General features: G+C 40.3%; 1 protein-coding gene across 1 annotated transcript in view; it reads left to right on the forward strand.

Annotated features, from left to right (window-relative positions):
- Positions 1–1,107: 1,107 nt before the first annotated feature.
- The window catches only part of LOC137418084 (disintegrin and metalloproteinase domain-containing protein 12-like), a 108,561-nt gene continuing 93,655 nt past the window's right edge, over positions 1,108–16,013 (forward strand). The window contains exons 1-2 of the mRNA XM_078769882.1: positions 1,108–1,317; positions 6,694–6,746. Coding sequence (XP_078626008.1) covers positions 1,221–1,317; positions 6,694–6,746 — 150 coding nt within the window. The 5' untranslated portion in view covers positions 1,108–1,220. The remainder of the gene's footprint in view (positions 1,318–6,693; positions 6,747–16,013) is intronic.

A 16,013-nucleotide genomic window follows, 5' to 3' on the forward strand; every position in this document is an offset into this window, starting at 1 on the left:
TGGAAAAACCAAAAAATACGTTGCACCTCTATATCTCCAAAACCGCTCCATGGAAAAAATTGAAACGTGGCTCATTGTAAAGAACTCCGCATGGGGAATAAGTGACGATAATGATGACATCATCAGTGCCTTAATTATGACGTCATAATTTGACAGGGACAAAGCTTAGTCTGATCAGTTTGAAATTTATTGAGCGTGATCTACGCAACAATTATATTAGAGAATGTAAATTTATGATGTCATCGCTCACGTGGTCTGGCAGCCATATTGCATCAAAGACAAAGACCCTTCAAAAACAGAAGAGTTGACTGCACAGGGTAAATATTGTATGAATGCCATCTAGTTGATTCTTTTTTCCTTTTTTTTGACATTATTTCACAGAAGTTCGCCGCCGATATTCAAGGCCACTCCACTGTATTTCACATAATCGAAGGAAGTACGAGAGGGCATTCAGAAGGTTCTCGGAAAGAGAAACCCACAAATTGTCCAAGACGCTTCAAGGCATTTAAATTTATTATTTAACCTCTCAAAATTTATTTGAGACGTTAATAAATTTGAATTTTCAAATATTAAAACAAAAATGTTTTGTTTTTTTGGGGATATATTATTTATAATGTATTATTTAAAACATGGCTAGAAATACCATACAATACGTCTCAATATAAAAGTAATGTAATATACGAGTATTAAATAATAATATAATGGGAAATTATTTTTTTCACCAATTTGAATTCCATCCACCGAAGTGTATTGAAAATAATTTTTAAAAAGCCGTTTTTTTCAAAAAGAGGACCTTTCAAATGTTGCGCTGTTTGAGCGATGTCTGTCCGTTGGTGTCCCGAGTCGTACACGGTTCTTTATGGGGTACACGACTCGTCTTCGACAACAAAGACGGACAATTGCATTATTGAGCTCGCAGTGCGTCTGTGTTTCAGTACAGTGTATAAACGTGAATCTATATATAAGTACCGGCCCTGCAGCTGCCCTGGAAGTCGACGGGGTCGTTGAGGGAATTCTTTGCGCTTGGATCGTTCCGCGGGAGGGAAAATGCAGGCGGCGAAAGAGGCGGGACGAGTCCGACGTGGACGCCGAGATATTAACCGCGAGGAAGAAGAGTAGACGACTCGCGCCGCGTTAAACATGCGGGGAGACAGGCGGACGCTGAGGAGGAGAAGGAAGGGAGACAGACAAGAGTGAGGTGTCTGCGAGGAGAGTCTGCCATGGGAATGATGCATCGCGCGGCGGCGTTCTTCATTTGTCTCTCCCTCACGGCTCTGTCATTCCCTTCATCTCCTCACACTCTCGAGGAATCCGCCGGTGGGTCATTGTTCTTTTAATAACTCCTTCTTCAGATTTTAGGTCTTCTTTGTTCTAGCAATCCATAAAATTATTCATTCAATTATTCATTCGCCGATTCATTCATTCCTCTTGGAGAGAAATCCAACAAGATTTCGTTAAAATCAAAATACTGTGGTAAAATAATATTAATTTTAAATTATTAAAAATTTGATTGATTAATACTGAACATACGATATTTCTTACTGAGAATGTTTATTATTCCTTTACCAGCTGTAAGTATAATGCATTTAATTATTTATTTAATACAACATTACTATAATATACAAGGATTAACGGATTTGCAAGAAATAAAACTGGCTCCAGCTCTAATTACTCAATATTTTGTTAAAATCCGAGTACAGTACGTGCATTGACGATTAAAAGGAATTTAAATACTCGAGGGGTCTTCACAACATTAATTGTACAAGGGACGATCAGGAAATCTGCAGCCTGGCGTCAAAATCACACAGATAACGGAATGAGTTTTTCTTGTACATTCTTTCTTTCACATCCGAGAATGAGTTAAGTCAGTTCACCAACAGCTGAGATTTGGCGTTTCCTATTGGTACCTGTGGCTCGTGATATGTAGGGAATCCAACTTCAAATGTCATGGACAACATGTAGGTTGTCCACTCACGAGTCACGATAGCCATCTCATGTTGAAGTACACTTTAAATATCTCATAATGTCCATGTAATCCAGGTTAAGGTACATTGATATCTCATAATGTCCATGTAATCCAGGTTAAGGTGCATTGATATCTCATAATGTCCATGTAATCCAGGAGAGGGTACATTGATATCTCATAATGTCCATGTAATCCAGGTTAAGGTACATTGATATCTCATAATGTCCATGTAATCCAGGTTAAGGTACATTGATATCTCATAATGTCCATGTAATCCAGGTTAAGGTACATTGATATCTCATAATGTCCATGTAATCCAGGTTAAGGTGCATTGATATCTCATAATGTCCATGTAATCCAGGTTAAGGTGCATTGATATCTCATAATGTCCATGTAATCCAGGTTAAGGTGCATTGATATCTCATAATGTCCATGTAATCCAGGTTAAGGTACATTGATATCTCATAATGTCCATGTAATCCAGGTTAAGGTACATTGATATCTTGTAATGTCCATGTAATCCAGGTTAAGGTACATTGATATCTTGTAATGTCCATGTAATCCAGGTTAAGGTACATTGATATCTCATAATGTCCATGTAATACAGGTGAGGGTACATTGATATCTCATAATGTCCATGTAATCCAGGTGAGGGTACATTGATATCTCATCATGTCCATGTAATCCAGGTTAAGGTACATTGATATCTCATAATGTCCACGTAATCCAGGTTAAGGTACATTGATATCTCGTAATGTCCATGTAATCCAGGTTAAGGTGCATTGATATCTCATAATGTCCACGTAATCCAGGTTAAGGTACATTGATATCTCATAATGTCCACGTAATCCAGGTTAAGGTACATTGATATCTCATAATGTCCATGTAATCCAGGTTAAGGTGCATTGATATCTCATAATGTCTATGTAATCCAGGTTAAGGTACATTGATATCTCATAATGTCCATGTAATCCAGGTTAAGGTACATTGATATCTCATAATGTCCATGTAATCCAGGTTAAGGTACATTGATATTTTGTAATGTCCATGTAATCCAGGTTAAGGTACATTGATATCTCATAATGTCCATGTAATCCAGGTGAGGGTACATTGATATCTCATAATGTCCATGTAATCCAGGTGAGGGTACATTGATATCTCATAATGTCCATGTAATCCAGGTGAGGGTACATTGATATCTCATAATGTCCATGTAATCCAGGTTAAGGTACATTGATATCTCATAATGTCCATGTAATCCAGGTTAAGGTGCATTGATATCTCATAATGTCCATGTAATCCAGGTTAAGGTACATTGATATCTCATAATGTCCACGTAATCCAGGTTAAGGTACATTGATATCTCGTAATGTCCATGTAATCCAGGTTAAGGTGCATTGATATCTCATAATGTCCACGTAATCCAGGTTAAGGTACATCGATATCTCATAATGTCCATGTAATCCAGGTTAAGGTACATTGATATCTCATAATGTCCATGTAATCCAGGTTAAGGTACATTGATATCTCATAATGTCCATGTAATCCAGGTGAGGGTACATTGATATCTCATAATGTCCATGTAATCCAGGTGAGGGTACATTGATATCTCATAATGTCCATGTAATCCAGGTTAAGGTACATTGATATCTCATAATGTCCATGTAATCCAGGTTAAGGTGCATTGATATCTCATAATGTCCATGTAATCCAGGTTAAGGTACATTGATATCTCATAATGTCCACGTAATCCAGGTTAAGGTACATTGATATCTCGTAATGTCCATGTAATCCAGGTTAAGGTGCATTGATATCTCATAATGTCCACGTAATCCAGGTTAAGGTACATCGATATCTCATAATGTCCATGTAATCCAGGTTAAGGTACATCGATATCTCATAATGTCCATGTAATCCAGGTTAAGGTACATTGATATCTCATAATGTCCACGTAATCCAGGTTAAGGTACATTGATATCTCGTAATGTCCATGTAATCCAGGTTAAGGTGCATTGATATCTCATAATGTCCACGTAATCCAGGTTAAGGTACATCGATATCTCATAATGTCCACGTAATCCAGGTTAAGGTACATTGATATCTCATAATGTCCATGTAATCCAGGTTAAGGTACATTGATATCTCGTAATGTCCATGTAATCCAGGTTAAGGTGCATTGATATCTCATAATGTCCACGTAATCCAGGTTAAGGTACATTGATATCTCATAATGTCCACGTAATCCAGGTTAAGGTACATCGATATCTCATAATGTCCACGTAATCCAGGTTAAGGTGCATCGATATCTCATAATGTCCATGTAATCCAGGTTAAGGTACATTGATATCTCATAATGTCCATGTAATCCAGGTTAAGGTACATTGATATCTCGTAATGTCCATGTAATCCAGGTTAAGGTACATTGATATCTCGTAATGTCCATGTAATCCAGGTTAAGGTACATTGATATCTCATAATGTCCATGTAATCCAGGTTAAGGTGCATTGATATCTCATAATGTCCACGTAATCCAGGTTAAGGTACATCGATATCTCATAATGTCCACGTAATCCAGGTTAAGGTACATTGATATCTCATAATGTCCATGTAATCCAGGTTAAGGTACATTGATATCTCATAATGTCCATGTAATCCAGGTTAAGGTACATTGATATCTCATAATGTCCACGTAATCCAGGTTAAGGTACATTGATATCTCATAATGTCCACGTAATCCAGGTTAAGGTACATTGATATCTCATAATATCCATGTAATCCAGGTTAAGGTGCATTGATATCTCATAATGTCCATGTAATCCAGGTTAAGGTGCATTGATATCTTGTAATGTCCATGTAATGCAGGTTAAGGTGCATTGATATCTCATAATGTCCATGTAATCCAGGTTAAGGTGCATTGATATCTCATAATGTCCACGTAATCCAGGTTAAGGTACATCGATATCTCATAATGTCCACGTAATCCAGGTTAAGGTACATTGATATCTCATAATGTCCATGTTATCCAGGTGAGGGTACATTGATATCTCATCATGTCCATGTAATCCAGGTTAAGGTACATTGATATCTCATAATGTCCACGTAATCCAGGTTAAGGTACATTGATATCTCGTAATGTCCATGTAATCCAGGTTAAGGTGCATTGATATCTCATAATGTCCACGTAATCCAGGTTAAGGTACATTGATATCTCATAATGTCCACGTAATCCAGGTTAAGGTACATTGATATCTCGTAATGTCCATGTAATCCAGGTTAAGGTGCATTGATATCTCATAATGTCCACGTAATCCAGGTTAAGGTACATTGATATCTCATAATGTCCATGTAATCCAGGTTAAGGTGCATTGATATCTCATAATGTCCATGTAATCCAGGTTAAGGTACATTGATATCTCATAATGTCCATGTAATCCAGGTTAAGGTACATTGATATCTCATAATGTCCATGTAATCCAGGTTAATGTACATTGATATTTTGTAATGTCCATGTAATCCAGGTTAAGGTACATTGATATCTCATAATGTCCATGTAATCCAGGTGAGGGTACATTGATATCTCATAATGTCCATGTAATCCAGGTGAGGGTACATTGATATCTCATAATGTCCATGTAATCCAGGTGAGGGTACATTGATATCTCATAATGTCCATGTAATCCAGGTTAAGGTACATTGATATCTCATAATGTCCACGTAATCCAGGTTAAGGTACATTGATATCTCGTAATGTCCATGTAATCCAGGTTAAGGTGCATTGATATCTCATAATGTCCACGTAATCCAGGTTAAGGTACATTGATATCTCATAATGTCCACGTAATCCAGGTTAAGGTACATCGATATCTCATAATGTCCACGTAATCCAGGTTAAGGTGCATTGATATCTCGTAATGTCCACGTAATCCAGGTTAAGGTCCATTGATATCTCATAATGTCCATGTAATCCAGGTTAAGGTACATTGATATCTCGTAATGTCCATGTAATCCAGGTTAAGGTCCATTGATATCTCATAATGTCCATGTAATCCAGGTTAAGGTACATTGATATCTCGTAATGTCCACGTAATCCAGGTTAAGGTCCATTGATATCTCATAATGTCCATGTAATCCAGGTTAAGGTACATTGATATCTCGTAATGTCCTCGTTCTGCACCCACTACATCATATACAGCTTCTCCACGAGCTCAAGATCAACGTTAAATAAATAAATACTGCACAATCCCAGATGTAATAAGTTCCATATTTTGTTTTGAATTGCTGAAGTCTCCTTGTAAATGATACTCTTATCATTAACGACCGGATTATGACAACAGCCGGATGTTTAAATTGTGTTTCTTTCTTTATTTATTTTTCAAGTTAACTACTTCACCATCACGATATGAGGGATTTGAACACTGAGAAAATCTTCAACAAGGCCCTACAAAGGCTAAGACTGCCATCTGTGTTTGGTTGTTGATTTTAACTTCTTTAATCTCCAATGCCCGCCGTACATTATTATTACTATCCTTTCGAAACGGACTCGGCTCCCTTGTTTTAACTCTTTATGCCAAGAGTAATCCCTGCTGGGGTGAAAGGCTCACCGATGACTGGTTGTTTGTTTCAACATTTGTAACTCTACGGAATTATTTTATCTGCTTCTGTAAAGTGTCCACTCTGACTGAACCAGCTCTTTCTATCCCCAACTCATCTATTCCCTCTCTATCCAGGTCTTCCTTGGCTGACTGTGCCTCGCTTGCTCTCCAGAACTTCAGACACCCAGGTATATATATATGGCCCTGTCATCCAGAGGCTTATGTAGTGCTTATCTTGGTCTGCATTCTTTGCTAAAAAATTTATCATTATTAAAATTGAATTATTAAATTAATGCAGAAATAATTAATTAAATGAAATTAATTGAATTAAATAATTGAATTGAATTAATAATTGATTCAATTAATTGAATGAATTTATAATTATTAAAATTAAATTAAAATGCAGGTATTTGATTATTATTATTATTATTATAAAATTATTTCGATTATTGTAAATTGTTTTTGCTAAAGCTCTTCAATAGCTCAGAGATTGTTTTCAAGTCCTTGACAGATCAGCTGGGTCGATGTAAAAGTGTTGTTTTGTTGTTGTTTTGATAGCCAGCTGCATCCTTCTTGAAGTTGGGAAAATTTCTTATCTGTACAAAATGAAACATCCTCCATTTCAACAGCTGCCTCTGTTTCTGCTTCTGCTGGTCACATGACCTATTTCAACCTGATAGACAAAGGGAACATAAACTATAATGTTTTTTTTTTTTAAGTGTCAAATTCCTAGCTCTGGACAATATCAAGAATCATAGTACAGATTCACCAAGTACACACACTGATAATTATATATCTAAATATCTCTAAAGGTCAGTTGACTTTTTGCTCCACCAAACAACAGCGAAACGGAGTTGAGTAAAAGGGTGAAACTTCTACAGATGCTGTGATAAATAACTACCTCTGTCGGTTTGAATGTTTGAAAGAGAATAGATGTCTGGATCAATTTTTGAATTAAATTTAAATCCCGATTTATATATATACTAGGGCATGCCCGTACTATATATATATCTAAAATTATATCCCCCCCCCCCTCTATTTACATGAAATGGTTTGGTTCATGAAATGTTTTGGTCCATTCGCAACGCCAAAGCGAACGGCGAACGCTTTACATGAAATGGTTTGGTTCATGAAATGTTTTGGTCCATTCGCAACGCCAAAGCGAACGGCGAACGGCTTGCGAGTACAGTGACAATCCCCCCCCCCCCTCTATTTACATGAAATGGTTTTAATTAGTTTTAAAACATAGTTTAACGCCAACATAGCGGCAACATAGTTTGCCAACGTGAAATAAATGAATACGCTCTCAAATGTGCCGTCTGAGGCAGAGTGTGTTCGCCACGTTCGGCACACGCGATAGCTCGCTGCTCTCTGATTGGTTGAATCGTTTTTTGGACATAGCTCGGTAAGTAATTGTCCGATTAATATGAAACCTTGAAAAGGCACATCCTCGGGTCCCCAGCAATATACCTGGCAAGTTTCAAGTATATCGGACCGGTAGTTGTCGAGAAACAGCGGTCGCATACACACACACAGAGATTACTGGAATTATAGATAGATAAACACGAGTTGTCTGTGTGTGTGTCCGCGTTTTAGTCAGAGATGGCTGAACAGATCTTCATCAAACTTTCAGAGGTTCATCAGTGAGTGCCTGGGAGTGTTCTAGGCAAAAAAAAAACAAACAAAAACAATTGGGAAAAAAAAGTTCGTTTTTTTGGAGTTAAAAAAAAATCGCCTGATAGTGCCGAAGCCTTTTTAAAATAATGACAGTTATATACAAGTACACATTCCCATAAATAATTACAAAACAATTCCCAGACATTTGAATACAAATAAATCAACCAATTCCGGAAGTGTACGAATTTGGTAGTATGGCTTCTTCTTCTTCCTGATCGGCATCACACTTCACTCAGAAACGTGAGCCACATTCACTCAGAAACGTGACCCACTCCCCTTCCTCTCCTGCCTGCCCCCGCCCCTCTCCTTCCCTCCCTCCCCCTCCCCCGCCCGGCAACGCCGGATACTTCTGCTAGTATATATATACTAGCGGGGTCACCCGTGGGAATCCCACGGGCATGGATGTGTGTGACATTTCGACATATTGAGTTAGATGCTGCACCTGCACATTCAGTTATATAAAATGGTTACTGGCAATTGATCACATCCACAAATGATGTAATCCACACAATTTATGTACTTTACATAACGTTAATAGGAATACATGCCCGTGTAGATGGGAAATACAGTTTGTTTGAAATAAATCACAAATATCAGAAGAAAGTTTTTAAAATTTAGAACTATTCTCACTCAGAGTTAAACATCACCGTAATATTATGCGGTTGCTTCAACGTTTTCGGTGAATTATATGTCATTCCCATCTACACAGGCATGTATTCCTATTAAGGTTATGTAAAGTACATAAATTGTGTGGATTACATCGTTTGTGGATGTGATCAATTGCCAGTAACCATTTTATATAACTGAATGTGCAGGCGCATCTAACTCAATATGTCGAAATGTCACACACATCCATGCCCGTGGGATTCCCACCCGTGGGAATCCCACGGGCATGGATGTGTGTGACGAATTTTAAATATACTAGGGCATGTCCGTACTATATATATATCTAAAATTATATCCCCCCCCCCCTCTATTTACATGAAATGGTTTGGTCCAAAGCGAACGGCTTGCGAGTACGGTGACAATCCCCCCCCCCCCCTCTAGTTACATGAAATGGTTTGGTCCAAAGCGAACGGCTTGCGAGTACGGTGACAATCCCCCCCCCCCCCCTCTATTTACATGAAATGGTTTGGTCCAAAGCGAACGGCTTGCGGAGTTTGGTAAAGAAATCGCCATCGCGTGCACAAACGCGCAGGAAAGCGAATGAATCGCAAATTAGTTTTAATTAGTTTTAAAACATAGTTTAATGGCAACATAGTTTGCCAACGTGAAATAAATGAATACGCTCTCAAATGTGCCGTCCGAGGCAGAGTCTGTTCGCCACATTCGGCACACGTGATAGCTCGCTGCTCTCTGATTGGTTGAATCGTTTTTTGGACATAGCTCGGTAACTACTTCTCCGATTAATCTAAAACCTTGAAAAGGCACATCCTCGGGTCCCCAGCAATATACCTGGCAAGTTTCAAGTATATCGGACCGGTGGTTGTCGAGAAACAGCGGTCGCATACACACACGCATACACACACACAGACACACACACAGAGATTACTGGAATTATAGATAGATGTCGACTGTTATTTTAGGCGGTGTATTTTCGTTTATCATCATGGCGCGATTTTAGAAAATATATCTCTGCATTTTCCTCTCCAATACCTCCTCACACTTTACACACACACCGGCCCATGTTTACATATACACACACACACACACACACACACACACACACACACACACACACACACACACACACACACACACACACACACCACCCACACACATATACACATACACACACACACGTACATCGACACACACGCACGCACGCACACACACACACACACACACACGTACACACACACACGTACACATGTCCCACATGTATATATCCCACATCCCACATGTATATACATGTTTAAAGTGTACGTGCCCTTCCCCCCTCCCCCGCCCGGCAACGCTGGGTACTTCTGCTGGTAACTAATAAAATAAAAACGAAGAAATATCTCTCGGTTTCATGAAACTCGGTGGAATGGATGAAATTCGCTCGGTGAATTCACTCGGTGTATTCGGTTCGGCTCGGTTCACTCGGTTTAAAGAAAAAGCGATAATGTCGACATGTTGCGGTCTGTGTCATGTTGGGCGGTGTATGATACTTGTTGGCTGTTGAGTGGTGTTGGGCGGTGATATGGTGTATTTTAAAAAATATATCTCTGCATTTTCCCGCGTTGCTGACACCGAGTCGTTCTTCATCGACTGTGTCATTCATTTTGGAAATGGAAGTTTCCACGCAACGCATGAATTGTCACGAGTCAAGAGGAAGTGTCTCGTCATCATCAAATGACAAATATATTACATTGTGAAAATTAAAGATTTCAAATAAACCTATTTAAAGTGTATGCGCAAATAACTAATAAATAAAGAAACGAAGAAATATCTCTCGGTAATTTCCTGAACCATATTTTACTTCCGGCTAATAATGTTGAATGAAATAAAAACGAAGAAATATATGTCGTTTTGTGACGACTGTCATCAAAAGTAAACGGTGAATTCACTCGGTTTATTCGGTTCGGCTCACTCGGTTTAAAGAAAAAGCGATAATGTCGACATGTTGCCGTCTGTCATGTTGGGCGGTGTATGATACATGTTGGGCGGTGTATGATACATATTGGGCGGTGTATGATACATATTGGGCGGTTGTTGGCGGTTGGGCGGTTGTTGGCGGTTGGGCGGTGGGCGGTGATATGGTGTATTTTAAAAAATATATCTCTGCATTTTCCCGCGTTGCTGACACCGAGTCCAAAACCATCGATAAAAATGAAATCATATGGTGAGTTAGATTGGAGATAAAGGCGTGAGAGAGACTCAATGGCCTTGAAGTTACAGGCGTTTGAGAATTCATTTCGTTCTATAAACGGCAACTTTCATCGGATTTTCTTCCCGTTTTTTTTCAACCGAGTCTAAAAGACTAAAACTATGTTAGCGACTGTGAAAAATGAAATGATATATCGAATTTGATTTGAAATAAAACTGGGAGAGAGAGCAAGACACCACGGGCCTACAAAACAGGCCTCAAAGCTATGCGAGTTAATAAAATAATAATAATAATAATAATGCATTTATTTTATATAGCGCTTTTCAGGAAGCCCAAAGACACTTTGACAGAGTGCAAAACATAATGCATAGCAAAACATAAAGACAATTGCAAAAAAAGAAGAATCAATAGGGAAATATTCAAAGCACAAAGGAGGGAGAAGGAGACGAGATAGTCAGGGGTTAGATGCTGTGGGTTAAATGTTGAATGCAGTGTTGAACAGGTGGGTCTTGAGTGATGTTTTGAATGTGGTGAGTGAGGAGGAGTCTCTGATGGTGTGAGGTAGCGAGTTCCAGAGGGTGGGAGCAGCGATGGAGAAGGCCCTGTCCCCCCAGGATCTAAATTTGGTCCGGATGGGGGGGGTCAGGAGGTTGGTACCAGCAGAGCGGAGGTTGCGGGTGGGAGTGTGTCTGGAGAGGAGGTCAGCCAGGTAGGATGGGGCCAGGTTATGGAGGGCTTTGTAGGTCAAGGGGAGGATTTTGTACTGGATTCTCTGGGAGATGGGGAGCCAGTGAAGCTTGTAAAGGACGGGGGTGATGTGGTCACGGGTCCGGGAATGGGTGAGTAGACGGGCAGCGGAGTTCTGAATGTATTGGAGTTTATTGGTGATTGTTGAGGGTGAACCATAAAGGAGGCTATTGCAGTAGTCCAGACGGGAAGTGATGAAGGCGTGGATGAGGGTTTCTGCAGCCACGGAGGAGAGGGATGGACGGAGACGGGCAATGTTTTTCAGGTGAAAGAAGGCTGTCTTTGTGATCTGTTTAGTGTGTTTGTCGAAGGAGAGGGTTTGGTCAAAAATGATGCCAAGATTCCGGATGTGAGGGGAGGTGGATACTGGGAAACCGTCGATGTTGAGGGCAAAGTTATGGGTGGACTTGGTGAGCGTTTTTGGGCCAATGATGATTATTTCAGATTTATCACAGTTAAGTTTGAGGAAGTTGATTTGAAGCCAGGATTTTATTTCAGTGATGCAGTTTGTCAGGATAGAGTGGGTGGCGGTGGAGATGGACTTGGTGGAGATGAAAAGCTGGATGTCATCGGCGAAGCAGTGGAATTGGAGACCATGACGGCGGATTAAGTGACCGAGGGGGGACAGGTAAAGGATGAAGAGGAGGGGGCCATGAAGCGAAGGCTCTCCCAGAATGGGTGGAGCTATGGGTGGAGCTACTCTGCAAACCGAGTAAGCCACACCCCGGACAGACGCCCAACAGACAGACAGACAGACAGAATCATCTACGGCTATTATATTATATATATATATATATATATATATATATATATATATATATATATATGTTGTGAACAATACTGAGCCTTTCATTAGCATCACTTATTAGGGGCATCGGGCCTGAGACGATGGCCTAGGGGTACGTACACTCACCTGGAAGCTGTCTAGCCTGGGTTCAACCCCCGACTCAGCTATATAAATTGTCATGTTTCACAGGCAAGTCAGGCAGGGTGATTCATCAATGTGTGTGTTGTCCGCTGGATAGACCTTAAACTGCTGTCCCGTCTGCCGTCATTAGTTGGTGGACGTTAAAGATCCCATGGTGTCCTTCGTGAACAGTAGACATGCTATCGTCGGCACCACGAGCAAATTACAAATTCTTGCTACAACTACTGCTGGGAAGGTAATGGCAAACCACCCAGAATAACCAGAGTCAAGAAAATGCTTCGGCGGCACTGGACCTGCCTTCGTGCAGAACACCAGAATACAATATTTGCCTCACCTGTTCTCAAAGGGAGAGGCTTTGTAATTGATCTGCATGTCTGAGTGCGAGTGTGTGATTCCACACAACACCCTGCAGTGAAAAGCTCTCTATTTTATATACGAGTACACCTGCTCACTACAGGAGTGGCAGGGGGAGTCATGTTATTATCCTTATCATTATTGCCAGTTATTATTAGTTACTTATGCTAGACATTAGCCTGGTGTTGGCTTAGCGGTTAGGGTGCCGGCTTGGGATCCTGGGTTAAAATCCCGATCGATCGCTGAATTAACACCAGTGGGGTTGACTAAGCCTGTCATCCTTCTGAGGTCGGCAAATTGAGCACCAGTTCACTGGTAATTCCCTGTGTGTCGCAAGAGGTGACTAACAGGGTTGGCGGCAGGAAGAGCATCCGGCTGCAAAACATTGCTTCAAAAAGGGGACCAAGGTGCCCGAAAAAGGCCAACCCAGGAGGAAAATGGCCTCTGAAGGGTGCGAAAGGTGGGAACTTATGCAAGACATTGTCATTGAAAATATCACACCGTGCCTCACCGTTCTAAATTCCCAATAATTGGTTCACGAGTTATCAGAGTGACCACTAAATTCTTCATGGGTGTGTGTCTGTCTGTGTGCCTGTGTGTCTGTCTGTCTGTCTGTCTGTCCACAGCATAACTACCCGATGATATCATCCGATCTTGATGAAACTTGGTTGGGAGGTTGATATCATGATCTAGTTGTGTCCTGCCTAGAGTGGGCATATTGCGCCCATTGTGGGTGGAGCGACGCCCGAAAAAGATGTCTTTTTATGGGGTAATCGAGTTCAAGCTACATCTTCTCCGAGGAAGTTGGTGGAATCTGACAGGGGTTTCGGTATTTGGTTAGGCCAATGTCATGTCTAGCCCCATGTCATGTGTCTAGCCCCATGTCATGTGTCTAGCCCCACGGAGCTCGATTTTTCATTTTCGCCCCAAGGTCAAGGTCACAAGGTCATGAAATTTAGAAAAGCCTATTTTTGATGGTTTTATTACATTGTTCGCTTCCTGATAGGGTGAAATGTCGTACATGATCTTATATTATCACATACATCATGAAATACAAGTTTTCCAACAAATTTCAGCATCTTCGACTTTTGACCGTTGAAGGTCACAAAGGTCAAAGTTTCAAAGTTGTCGGAATGGAACCGAATTTTCGGTTTTGTGTAGCTAACTAACCTCATAACTGATTATACATTATTTTCTATCTCATTTCAAGGTCAGTAACCTTCGTTTTGACATTTCCGGGCCTGGCCTGTCCGGGCCTGTTTCGGTTATAGTCCGTCCTTTGTCATTGAATACCGCTCGCTCGTGAACCATCGTCGTCTCAAGACTTGTAAAATTTACTTCCGTGAGGGTGTTGGGGGAGGGAGTGTGTGGGGGCAACAAAACCCCTTGGAGAGTAGGGATATTGTTTTGTAATATCATGCTATTATCATAGGTGTTGTTATTACTTTTGTAATGAGAAGCAGCTTTGGAAAAACGCCACGAAAAACGCCTTGGAATAACTCCACGTTAGCGGCAGGAAAGGGTGTATAATCTGTGTTAAGATAGCTATGTTATTAACACTCGTGGGGTATATAGACTGCAGTACTTTTACGATCAGGTGCATTCGTTGACGTGATAAGCATGTCCGGATTCCTCCAAATTTCTTTCCGTTTAGTGTTAAACAGCATTAGCGACTGTTTAAAAAGGTAATCATACATGTTTGTGGTTTATAATATTTTTACCTCTCATCGGGGTGCTCCCACGAAAATGGGACGACAACCTGTTTATACATGTTAACACGGCGTTTGTTAAAGGAGGAAACACCCTTGGAGAGGTGGGATATTATATGTTTTGATATTGTTTTTTAATGACATTAATATCATGCTATTATCATTAGTTTTGTGATAAGAAGAGGCCTTGGAAAAACGCCATGATAAAGCTATCTTAACACTGATATACACCTCAACATGCAACCCCATTGGTGGGTAAAACTCCCTTGGGGAGGAAGGCAAATGAATTTGCTACAAGCTTCATCCCGGTTTAGAATAGGTACACCGTATCCCTGCGCATCGTAAGAGGTGACTAAGGGTTGGCGTCAGGAAGGGCATTCGGCCATAAAAACATTGCCTCAAACAGAGAACCATGATTGTCATGGGGCCCGCAAGGCTAACCCCCGCTTTAGCGGGGAAAATGGCCTTAAAAACGATCATTCATTATTCTTCATCATGTGACCCTTAGTCCTTCTGTGAAGTTCGGTTGAGATTGGATAAATAAGGACCGACTGTATCGTGGTCAAAAATCGTCAGACAGACAGACACCAAATGGTATATTTTAGTATGATGATATATACAGTCACGTGAAAAAGTAAGTACACCCCATGTAAAGTTTTGACTTTTTCTACATATTTCAACATACAGCTATTTGATCTTCATTTCAACAATATTGACAGTTAAAGGTGATATAATATAACAAATATCATGAAACATTTACATTTTGTAGTCCATTGTATAATTTAAATAAACAAAAATGCAAATTTCGCATGTGGAAAAAGTAAGTACACCCTTAGCTCTAATAGGTGGTATTGCCCCCTTTGGCAGAAACATCAAGTAGGCGTTTCTTATAACTGTCTACCAGTCTCTGACATCGACTGGGAGAAATTTTTGCCCACTCCTCCATGCAGAATTCTTTCAGCTGTGCGATGTTTGAGGGGTTTCTTGCATGCACAGCTCGTTTCAAATCCCCCCACAACATCTCGATGGGATTTAGATCCGGGCTTTGACTTGGCCATTCCAGAACCCTCCATTTCTTTTTTTTCAGCCATTCCTTGGTGGATTTACTGGTATGTTTAGGGTCATTGTCATGTTGCAAGGTACACCTTCGGTTGAGCTTCAACTTTCTGACAGATGGCCTCACATTATCCTCAAGCACCCTCTGGTACAATGAAGATTTCATAGTGGA

The sequence above is a fragment of the Myxine glutinosa genome, chromosome 1 (genome assembly GCF_964187855.1).
Source record: "Myxine glutinosa chromosome 1, kmMyxGlut1.1, whole genome shotgun sequence".
Classification (NCBI taxonomy): domain Eukaryota; kingdom Metazoa; phylum Chordata; class Myxini; order Myxiniformes; family Myxinidae; genus Myxine; species Myxine glutinosa.